General features: G+C 43.4%; 1 protein-coding gene across 1 annotated transcript in view; it reads right to left on the reverse strand.

The window, feature by feature from the left end:
- LOC147424134 (ADP/ATP translocase At5g56450-like) overlaps positions 1–10,897 on the reverse strand; it is a 36,619-nt gene extending 25,722 nt beyond the window's left edge. The window contains exons 1-2 of the mRNA XM_086502051.1: positions 10,735–10,897; positions 10,105–10,597 (exon numbers count right to left, since the gene is read on the reverse strand). Of these exons, the coding sequence (XP_086358177.1) occupies positions 10,105–10,542 (438 nt within the window). The 5' untranslated portion in view covers positions 10,543–10,597; positions 10,735–10,897. The remainder of the gene's footprint in view (positions 1–10,104; positions 10,598–10,734) is intronic.
- Between the last annotated feature and the right edge of the window lie 1,360 nt (positions 10,898–12,257).

Here is a 12,257-nt window from a genome sequence, read left to right on the forward strand (position 1 = left end):
CTTCACTTTGCCCCAAAAGCGACAAAGTTTGTACTTTCATTCATTAGATTGGTTCCACGCCATGTGGTACCAGTTCTACTTTTCTATCTCTCTTTTCTACCACGTTCCTCAGCTGCTCTCGCCTTTTGTCGTCTTTATCATTCTGTTCTTTCTGTGCCTTTTTAGGACACTTCGCGGAGATATGTCCTTGTTCCCCGCATCCAAAGCACTTCCCCTCTCTGATGAAGTGAGCTCTCTCCTCACGAGTAAGCTTGGGTCGTGCATCCTTTTTCTCTGGGTTGCTCTTTTTTCGTTCTACTTTCATTCCCAGAAGTCTGTTCGGCTCGTTGTTTCATGGCCTCATCTGTGGGGTAGGTCAGACTGCCAGAGTGAATGGCAAAGCCCCGCTTCGCATGACTCATCAACTCGTGAATAGAAGTTGACTTTTGTTCCAAGCAGTGATCTCAGATCTCTGTAGGTAGACCCAAGGTAAACCGCTCAATCTATTCTCTGAACGAGATCTTGAAAAGAGGCGGGTAGAAAAGAGCTCCAGAATCTTTCACAGTAAGCATTGATTGTATCTTTCTTGGTCATCCGAAGATGGTTCCAAGCAGCTCGTATATCTCGTTCATATTCTTGCGTCAACCAAGAAGAAATAAAAAGCTTCTTGAATTTCAGCCATTTAAATGGAAGCATGGACCACCAAGTACGAGCATTCCTCTTAAAGTAAGAGACAGCTCTCCGAATCTTGGAGTGCTCTGAATAGCGTCCTCCCGCGAAAGCGATGTCAAACTGTTGTATAAAAGACAAAGCCTTCGAAGCATCTAAGTATCCTAAAAAATTATCAAACTTGATAAAGTGGCCACCTTCCTTAAACTCTCGGACTTCCTTGCTTTTATCTTCGAGAAAGTCATACTGGTTGGCTTCGTAAAAATTCTTCGTGTTCGCTTTAAAGTTTCCGTTGTCAGAGTCTGAACTGTCCATAGACGAGTCCTCTGTAGAAGTGTCACTCACTGGGCGAGACTTAGACTTCCTTGCCTTTTTCTTGCCCTTTCTGAAGCGTTGTTTCTTGCTTTGCTTTTTGCTTTTCCTGTCTTCTTCGCTCAAGTCTGAAGAGCTAGAAGAACTGTCAGAAGAAGAAGAAGAAGAAGAACTGGGTAAGCCTTCAAACTTGACACGCTTCTTCAGTTTCTTTGCCTTGTCGAATGTCGACCGACGACCCAAATATCCCGGGAAGTCAGTGCCTTTCTTCTGCTTTTGGCCGTGCTTTTTGTCTTTCTTTAGCACGTAGAAAAGCTGAGCAATCCGTGCATCAACCACGTTCTCCAGTTCCTTCTCCGTATATTTCTTGGAGGCAGAAGGTTTCTTGAGACCGGGTTTCTAAAGTGGTGTTGTGGTTCTCTGCCACTCCGTCTGTACCTCTTCCAAAGAGGTCTCGTTCATATATTTTGCCATCTTCGGGTCCTTGGCAAAATTGAGCATCATCTTTGTTGCATCGCCAATCAATTGACGACGCTCCATCTCTCTTTGCTCCACCTGAGTAGGCCGAGGTGGGCCATACTCTCTGTCTGAATCTTCGTTGTGATCCCAACCCGCATCTCCAAATGCAGAGGGAGCCGACTGGTCATTGCCTGAAGCCGTAGGTGCCGCGGAAAAAAAATTCGAGGATCGGATTTCTCGTAGAAGAGAAATCGGCCATGCTCTGATACACTGTAACAAACTTGGACACTCCCAAGTCAAGAATCAATCGCGACAACACCAAATAACCACTTCAAAACAATTCACTAATCACAATAGATTTGCACTGGCCCAGCGGAGTTCCGTGCCTAGAGATATTGGCCCCAAAGACTGGCACCCCTTTCGGTATTTCTTTTTATATTAATCAGTTCAAAGTACAAGAGAGTGGATCGGGATTCACTCTCAGACTCTGCGTCCAGATGCTCTGAGAAGTGAGGCCCTCACCACGTATTTCAAGGTACAAGGGTTGCCCAAAGCAGAGCCCCAAAAGCTTTTAAAAATAAAAAATCATCAGTTCTTTCTCTCTTAGAGAGTCTCTTTTTTTTTTAAAAAGCAAGTTCTCTCTTTCTCATGGCATGGAGAAAAAGCAAGATTCGCGTCGCTCATCATTTTTTTTATTTTATTTTTAAATTAGCCTCCGCGATTTCCAGAAATTATGGTTTCTGGCAGAAATTAGGGTTTGCAGGAATTTAGGGTTTCTAGCAGAAATTAGGGTTTTTGCTGTTCGCCACGTCATCACTTTGTGACACATTATCTTTAAGAAATCCCGCTACTCGAGAAATCTTGGATTCTTCTGTATAGTTTCCCAAAGCATAGATGTTGTCGAATTGTTGTATGAACTGCAATGCTTTCTTTCGGTCTCACCCCGGAAAAAGTAAAAGTCATCCTTGAAATCTTTGGGTTGGTTAGGCATGCATCCCAGGTACAAATAATAAGGGTATCCATATGGGCTCCAACCATTGTAGCCGGGGGAGATGGGGGCAACAACGGTGACAAAGGCGATTGCACTGGATTGGGGTCAAATGGCTGCACCATATTCCTAAAGATTCCCCCGATCAGAACAGACAGCTGAGAAGGTTGTCTGTTGGAAGCCCTCGTACTTTCTGGTGTCGGAGGAAGAGGTACCACCTGAGGCATCAGAGGGGGTAACATGTAATTCAAAAATTGTTGAAAACTTTGCAGCATCGGAAGATTCTACTGAGGACGCCGGAAAAGAATGTCGGCCGAGAAGGTTGTCGGTTGGAAGCCCTCGTACTTTCAGGTGTCGGAGGAGGAGGTACCACCTGAGGCATCAGAGGGGGTAACATGTAATTCAAAAATTGTTGAAAACTTTGCAGCATCGGAAGATTCTACTGAGGATGCCGCAAAAGAATGTCGTGAAGCTCATCGAGAAGAAACTACAAATATTCTGTTGAATCCATGAACGCCATGTCTTGGGTTCTTTATGGCTTATGCCCTGTAAGACAGAGCGGTGAAGACAAGAGCGCGCCCGATGCGCGATGAAGTAAGGGTGGGAGTGGCTAATAAGTCCGGGGTCGGGACCCGAAGATAGTTCAAATAAAATTCCGATAGCCTCCAGTTTGCTCTGTCTTCTCTTTTGTAGAACCGGTATGCTTTCAGAAAAGCAGACGCCTGATGCTCTGATACCATTGTCACAAGACAAGCACCACGTGCCAATGGAAAAGAACAAACTGAACAGAGTTTTAGCACTTCAACTGAAAGAGAGAGAGCACACGCAACACGGGGTGGCGGAATTCCACCCCAGAGAGTATTGGCCCCAAACCTTGGCACCCCTTTCCATAGCTACAGGGAATGACCATTTTTAAGTCGCTGTTCCCCGTTCCCAATCTAGCTTCCCCTTCTAAATCCCCGTTCCGTGTTTCAGATGTGAGTGTTCAAAACAGGGAATGGCAGTTCCTACCGATTGTTGTTCCCCATTCCCCGTTCCGGGTAACTATGGCCCTTTCGGTATTTCTTTATATTATATATACCTTCATAAGTTCAGAATAGTCTGAACTCACGAATTATAAGAGGGAATAAAGCACTCATAAAACTATAAAAGCAAGGGACGCAAGAAAAGAAAAGAAAAACAAAAACAAACAAACTAAATCACTTAGTTTGCTACGAAACAAAACTAGATAAAACAAAATATTATTAACTTAAAAATGTTTTTAGAAAAGGCATGTGTAAAATAAGTTGACGCAAGTTACTTGGCTTAAAACAAGTACTCAACTTTAAGCAAAAAAGAATAAGACATCTTAAAAACTTAATCCTAGAAATCAAACTTCACACAACAACTTCTAAAGGAACACATTCTTAAGTCCTCGGGTAAGCTAAATACGAAATCGAAAAATGAATACTACTACAAACCTACGAAGAGCAAAGAACCAAACTTGACAATATGTGATCTCAACTTCGCTGCTTGTCCAAACAGGAAGAATAAGATTATCACCTTATCATGCATAGCTTGGACAACAGCTATAACATCCCTACTCACGTCGTCAGTGCCCAAGAGTAGGTGCAGATTTATATAGAGGTCATTCATGCTTTGAACCTACTCTACAAAACCAAGAGCTGAGTTTCTATCACCCTCCGGAGGTGATGGGCATACTCAGCCATGATAAAGGCTAACATTTGTCGAGCTATAGTAAAGATACTAGAAGCGCTAAAGATCAAAACAACAACATAAGGTGTTATTAAATCAAACAATAAGTGGGCTTTTTAGCTCCCCACTTCTATTGAATTTACTACTAATTATCTTGAACATTCCAAAGGAAGAAACATTAAAAATAAACTTACTACGATGTAAAAATGAACGAACCTTTTTCATGATTCTTTTGAATGAGTATCCTTTTTCAACTAGTAAAGAAATAAGATGGCAAGATTGAACAACAAAAGCAAATTTACTAGAACAAAGACGAGAAAATCTAAATAGTTGAGAGCAAATGACACCATACTTAGCTAAAAGAGAAATGTTCGAAGAAATGTGAGGCATACGGATGATATTTAGATTGGCATATTCTGGTTCAAGGCGCTTATCATAGATATCTACCTCTAATTCCAAGGGACTCTAAAAAATCTTAAGGTCTAAAAAGGCACAACAATCACTCTTTGTGGTACACTTAAGTTCACAAAACTCCTTGGGATAAATTCCTCCACCTACAGAACTTGAATTCAAGTACATAAAATCTTGAAAAGAAGGAACGTTAGGGACAAAAAGATTATCTACAAAGCGTCTTACATTGCATAACTTCTGCAAAAATATTGGGCAAGTGTTAGCAAGGACAAGACGCTCCATAAAATCAAACTCATAAGTAAAAAGATAAAAATTAGCAAGAAAAACAGCACAATTGATGCCCATAGGGATACCAATTGTTTGCTTGAAAAGAGAGTCGCCGATGGTTATATATAAATTGTCCAAAAGAAAACCTAACCAAGATATGATGTCAATGTCATCTATAATCCTAGTGAATCTCTTTCTTCCTTTGTCTACATCTATATTCTTACTTTTCAACCATAAGTAGTCAAAGTTCAAGGCTGACTTTTCTACTAGCAATGCCTTGTACCTATCCTTCTCAAGCTTGTACGCAAAAACTTTTGAAATAAGAGACTTGAACGTAAAATCAAAAAATCCATACAAGCTGTTAGCACGAATTCCGGGAATCGCTACGGCTGCCACGTCATCTTCTCCGCGAGTGTGTGTGGGCTTTCTTTACTTTAATGTCTTTGTCACTTGGGCCCCATTAGATGGGGTCCCATAAGTTGGTGGGAACTTCAACTTCTTCTGCTTCTTAGGGCTTAGGCCCCTCGGCAAGGAGATACAAGTTGGCTCAGGTCTTCAGTGGCTTGACATGTCAACAATTTGAGACAACTTGCCCCCTCTCTGCCGCTCATGTCCCTCTGTCTAGTTGAAGCATGTTACATCATATCCCAATGAATCAAAAAGCTGGAGCTGTTGCCAATGTATTTTGCACCACACTAGCGGACTTGGTTGAGCTTCTCCATCACCGATATAACTGGCTGGTCTACTTACTATCCATAATGGATAGCAAAAAAAGAATTTTCAAGCTTCAATAATGATGAAGAAGATGAGTATTCAGCTCGCAGACCATCTCCCAAGAGAAGCTTTCTAACAATTTCCTTACTAATTCAAGAAATAAATACCCACACTAGACGCCTCAGGGGCCAGTGCTATGTAGGAGAGGAACTACGCTTCTCCATCTCTCCCCATCCCTCTCTCATTTTCTCGCATTCTATCTCATGATCTCTACTACCTATTACATGCTAAGTGTTTCTTGACTCTTATCTATTATTTGTGAGCTGAATATTCATCTCCTTCATCGTAATTGTCGATTGAAGCCTGAAATTTCTGGTTTTGCTGTCCATTACAGCATGGGCACTAGACCAGCCAGAACCATCATAGCCAATCCGCAAATCCGATAGGAAGTCCAAGTCGCGTGACTCCACTGTCGCAAAAGGAGCAAGCAGATACATGCCGTAGAAGGTGTATGGCTGAGTAGTTGCAGATCGGGTGCGGAGAGAAGAAGATGCCTGTTAGGTGCAGCGGAATGAATGTTTGCGCTTTGCTCAAGATGAGTGCTCCGAACTGTGCTCAAGGTTCCTTTGTTCTTATGGAAGGTAGAGCCTTCCGTTCTTAATGGGAGAATGCTATGATCACAAACAAAGTGAATAGACACTGTGCGTGCAAGTGTATGAGACTGAGAGATAGAGAGAAGAGAGATATGACACCAAAGACGTTGTAAAACCCTCCTCCGAAGGCCCCCCTCTCGTCGGCGAGAGTGGTCTACTTATGATTGCACAAATGGGTACAATGATGATGCATGGAAACTGATGCAACTTGTGACTATGTCGGTGACGACGACGGGGACGGCGACGATGACCTAAGGGCTGAAATCTGCAACCTTCTAACTGCTGAAAATCTGCTGAACTTAGGCTGTTTTGGGTGGCTGAAAAACGCAGGTTTTGGCTGAGAAAAGCGCTGGTTGTGGCTGCGTTTTTCGAGGCTGAATTTGCTGTTTTGCTGCTGCGTTTTTAGGCTGAATTTGCTCCAATCTGCTACTGCTCCATGCACCTCTGCTACTGCTGTAAAACGCTGGGCTGAGATGCTATCCAGGCAAAAACGCTAGCAACTGCACAAGGCTGAAAACGATAGCTGCTCTGCGACTCTGCAAAAACGCTAAGGCTGATGTGCTGAGCTTGGGCGATTCTGCTACACATGCAAAAACGATGATCCCTTCTGCTGGTTTGAGAAAACGCTAGGGCTGTGTGGGTGTAATCGCCAAGTCTAAGGGGTTCTTGATGGTTCTTGTTGAGAAGGTGCCTGTTGAGCGGTGTAGCTCCTGCTACCTCTTCTGCCATTTAGTGCTAACTTTGGTTTGCTTATATATTTTCTTAGCAAAATTGCCCTACCTACTTTTGTTGGGAAGTCACTTAAATTAATAAGTGAAAAATGTCAAAAATAGGGAAAATAGGCTAAATGCACTGGAAAAATCCCCTAACTGATTCTAATGGTTCTGATGGGAATATTGATGATCATGCTGTGTGCAACCAGAGGATATGCATCTATACTAAGTGACTGGGCATGCACGGTCTACGAATAGACTCACAAAATGTGCCAGACCACTTCTAATCTAGACTGACTAGACTGACTGAACCCTGATCATGCTATAGCTTGTCCACGGACACATACAGTTGGATGTGTCACGTGATAATGCCGATGATGAAGACTCCTCGAAGGGGCTACCATAGACATGCCTAGAGAAAATGTTAAGAGTGCTGAAAACCAGCCAGCTGATTAGCCACAGGTAGGTATCCTGATCAGTGAGAGGAGAGCAATGCCAACATATCTGAATCACCTGCTGATCTCAATCACCCAGGCGAGTGAAACCATGTCAGAGTGGCATAATGGAGGCAAGAACACAAGGGAGAGATGTGAGAGAGAGAGAGAGAGAGAGAGAAAATGCCATAGATGGAGAATGGGTTGAATAGCCCCATGTGACCAAGGAGAGGTGCACCCTTCTGCACATATAGCTGCCTATATAACTCAAAAGCGCAGGTCGCCCAGCGTCAAATAGTCCCCCACGATCTCCACAAGAAAATGCAAGATAAGCCCAATAAGTGGGCACCCATAAACTGGGGAGTCGGGACACTCGACAACATCTGGTCCGGCCGTCCAACGTGCCCAGCCCAGACAACATGCAGCCTACATTCTATGCAAGGGTGGGCAGCCCGGGTGCACACTAGCCATACAAGTATACAAGGAACCTAAGTGAAGCAACAGAGTGGTGTAACTCTATCAACATCCTGAGACTTGAAAGACAGCTTGATCCACAAAGCCTTGGGCATGAACTTAAAGCGAAAGTGAATGTTGAACTTTGCTCAAGATGAGTGCTCCGAACTGTGCTCAAGGGTTCCTTTTACTTACGGAAAAGAGAGCCTTCCGTTCCTTTAGTGAGAGAGTGCAATGGACACAAACAAAGTGGATAAACACTGTGAGTGAAGGTGCAGAGACTGAGAGATAGAAAGAGAAGAGAATACGACACCAGAGATGTTGTCAAATCCTCCTCCAAGGACCCCACTCTCGATGGCGAGAGTGGTCTACTATTGATTGCACAAATCTCTACAATGCTTGGACTTGCCGACGATGTCAACGACAATGAGGACGACGACGAGACGGGCTGAAATCTGAAAATGCTAAGGGCTGAAATCTGCAAATCTTTATCTGCGTCTCTATGTCGATGACGATGACGATGTCGATGGCGACGATGCGACAACGACGCGCTGAAAACGCAGATGCTGAAATCTGCGTTTTCCGGGCTGAAACTGCAAACTTCGATGGATCCCACCGTGCGGCGAGGAACTGCTGCGGGAAGGTGATATCTGCAAGGTTCGGGACTTATTCTGCGAGTGCTAAAGGCTGAAGACTGAAAACGCTGGTCCTATGGCTGATTCTGTCGCGATGATCTGCAAAAACGCTGAGGTTGATCTGCAAACCAAAAACGCTAGGGCTGAAAACTGCTTTGCTGTCGCCAGATGTCCTGCAAATGCAAAACGCTAGGCTGATCTGTTGTGTTGTGATGACGCCGGGCTGATCTGCTGAGCACATATCGCCAAGGCTAGTCTTGCAGATGAAGACGCTAGGGTTGTCCTGCTCATGCAGAAAACGCTAGGCCTCTTGGGTTCTGCTGAGAAGTTGCCTATTGAGCGAGTGCTCCTGCTGCCTCTTCTGCCAGAAAGTGCTAGCGCTAGGTTTCTATATATACAAACTTAGTAAATTTGCCCTACCTAGTTCCCAGCAAAAATCACTTGAATAATAAGTGAAAAATGTCAAAAATAGGGAAAATAGGTTCTGTGCATTGGAAAATGCTCCTGATGGATTCTGATGGTAATGTTGATGATCATGTTGTGTGCAACCAGAGGATATACATCTACTCTAAGTGTCTGGACATGCATGGTCTGAGAACAGACTCACAAAAGTGCCAGATCACTTCCTATTCTAGACTGACTTGTCTAAACTGAACCCTGGTCATGCTGTAGCTTGTCCACGAACACATAGGGTTGGATGTGTCACGTGACACTGAGGAAGATAAAATCTTCTCGCTGTCTTTCCCTTTATTCACAAGGTTGGGAGCGAGTGGAAGAGGATATACGTGCCACATCTAGCGCGTAGTAATTTGGATCGCCATCGCATCCCTTGCAAGAGATCTACATTGGCATGCATATGTCTATTGTTGCCAGCTGATTTGAAGCGAGATTTACAGCGACACATCGAGGGCAGGTGGCTGTTCATCCAAAGAGGATTGTCATCACCACCTGTTGCCGATTCATCTTTCCCACTAGTCGCACATAGGCAACCACCACTGAAATCTCCATGTATTCTCACAGTGAAATGATACCTCACCGGCCAGATTTAAGGCCTCTTCTTGGTGAAGAGCAACATCTAGTCTACTCGCTGCACTGGTGATAGTAGACATCTCTCTATTCATGTTCGAAACCTGCACAGCAGCAGGTGTGCTTGGGGGTGACAAATTGCCCAATCTTTTCTTGTAGAGGCTCTCACTTGATTTTGAATCCAGTGCGTATCCAGCCCATATCTTGCACAACTTCAGGCTCATGAGGGGGTCATCAGTTCTGGAATGCTTCTGCTATTGCACTTGGGCAAGGAGTCCCTCCTGCTATAGAATCCTCAAAAACTTCCATTCATGAACGCCCCCCTACCCATATACTACCAGACATAAAATGGGATACAAGCCAGTACATGGACAAATCATTGAACCAAACCTACATTCGCATACTACGGTTTCTCCCGGTTGCTTCTACCAAAAAATGGACTTAAGAGGTCTCATCCTTCAAATTCTGTGCTAAATATCCTTTACTCTACTTGAATAGAAAGAGTAACCCATACCATTTTTGCTTATTAATGACGAATCTTAAAATGGCTAAAGCTGTCGCACCAGTCATAAACGGGTATCTCCATTCATCCCAAAAAAAAGCAATTAACTTGAAAAAATATCCAAACGTGAAGACAGACTCAAAAGATTTTTGACCGTCTACACATTGCCAGGAAACGTTCTGTTCGAAGCTAACCTTACACGAAAAGTTGAGAGCAACAGAGGGATAATATCGCATGACACTGCTGCCGTTACCTCTCCACAAAGATGAAACTCCTTCTTCTTTTACAATTCTTATCATGCAATCGAGCATTCCATTGTAACGCTTGTGGTGACCACCCATGATGGCCATATTGCTGTCTTGTGTCTGAAGAAGAAGTTTGGTCCTCTCTATGGGGGCCACAATTGTATGTGCAACTCCACCCATGAGAGCTCCTGCCACCAAATCTCTTGAAAAGTTTGTCCATGCCTGCTTTGTCCAAGCTGTGGAAGGTGCTCTTGTTATGCTTAATGGCTCTTTCTGAAAGCCTGCTTCTCGCAGAGAAGAGTAGACGGAGGGTGCTGGCATGGGCGACTGGCCCGCCTCAACACGAGCACCAGGGGGCAAGGATGCCTTTCCCCATCCTGGTACCATGAAAGGCTTACGCTAAAAACCCGAGATGAGAGTTTTGCAGCTTCAAGATCCGAGGCTGGTGAACAAAAAAAGAACAAGGTAAGATCAAACGTCTTCTTGTGTGTGAAACACAAAAATGAAGCAGGCATGCTTGCAACAACAGAAAAAGTACAGAAAGCTGTGTAATCGTGCAAAATGCCATCTGCTGCTAACCTGATGCAAGGATCGCAAAAATGAGGTGGCTCCCTGCAGAAGGGGCGAGCTGAAAAAGCGCGAAGAGGAGAAAAAGAAGGTGATACGTTTCTGCAATGGTGGACTATTTCCGCGGAATGCTTTGCGTGTCCCCACAAGCTTTTGCTTTCAGGTCTACACAGGAGAAGGTCGATACGGTTCCGTCCTATTTATATATACAGACTCTATACATACTCCTGGCAAGAACTTCTTCTGTGCTAGTAGACCTCCACATCAGCATGCTTACCGTGTCTCTCACAAACGAGATAAGCACTTGGGTTTTTAAAAGTCCTTTAGAAGACGTTTTCTTGGGCATTTGTTCTTGTGTAAGTCGTGACTGTTAAAACCTAAGTCCAAGAAGTTAATCTTCACTTAGCTAAGTGTCTATCCCATAGACGTCAAACCAACCACAGCGCGTTAGCTCAACTGGTAAAAATTTGAGTAAGACCTAGAGAATGTCTTGGGCTCGAACACTCAAGTGGCTACCTTGATGTGATATTATGCCTCAAGGTTTCTTGGAAATAAAAAACCAATATTTTGCAGGTTAGACATGAAGGACTAATGATCCCACCATGTAATAGCGTTATTTAGAAAAGTAACTAAAAATATCAACGGCATGCAAAGTGCTTTGGGGGAAAAAAAAGGATAAACTAAAATCCCATGACAAATTAACCAAAATTACAAATTTAAGAGGTGAGAAGACCCACAAAATTTGAAGAATGTTGGATAAAACCTCCAACTTAGTCAATTTACTCCAACTTTTCACACAAATATATATTCTTCTTCTAAGGGAAAAATATATTTTTTGATCGTCACATTGTATGCAATGGTTGGCTTTGAACTCTTGCTAGGACTCGCGAACCTCCAGGGCTTGGGCTTATGTGACCAAAAGGAGGGAACAATGTAATGACATAGTAACAAGCAATGTAGTGGTAGCATGTAAGTGAGAGCGATGAGGTGTGTATCCATTTGTGGAGATGCCCTACAAATGCATCCATTGGAACCAATATGTCAATGTATGTATAATATTGACAGTCAATTTCTTCTATGTTGCCTCATTTGAAGATATATCCATCGTCGCTCATTACAAGGCTCACCAAATCAAAGGCTGCTGAAAATTAGTGTCATGCTTAGTGGTGATGTGTATGCTAAGCTATTTAAGGTGTTCATTTTTATGTGTCTTGCAAATTTTCGTGTTTCTAATTTTGCAGGAGGCATAGTGAGAGAAACTAACATCCTCCTTAGTGGAACTTTGGTTGACATGTATTGTATGTGTGGAAGGTGTAGCAAGACAATGTTGTGAAACATGCACACTTATACATGAGACACACATATAGAGTGACTTGCAAGTCGAGGGCAAAAATTCGATGATTTTTTTATTCCAAGAGGGTGTTTAAATGGTAGGCTTTGGCAGTTACAAGCTGATAGTTCTAATATCCGGGGAATGCCGTGGGATTTCAATTTACTAAAAGGCCTAATCATTTAATTAGGCCATGCATTCCCCC

This window comes from Adiantum capillus-veneris, chromosome 26 (genome assembly GCF_014529385.1).
Source record: "Adiantum capillus-veneris isolate H3 chromosome 26, ASM1452938v2, whole genome shotgun sequence".
NCBI lineage: Eukaryota > Viridiplantae > Streptophyta > Polypodiopsida > Polypodiales > Pteridaceae > Adiantum > Adiantum capillus-veneris.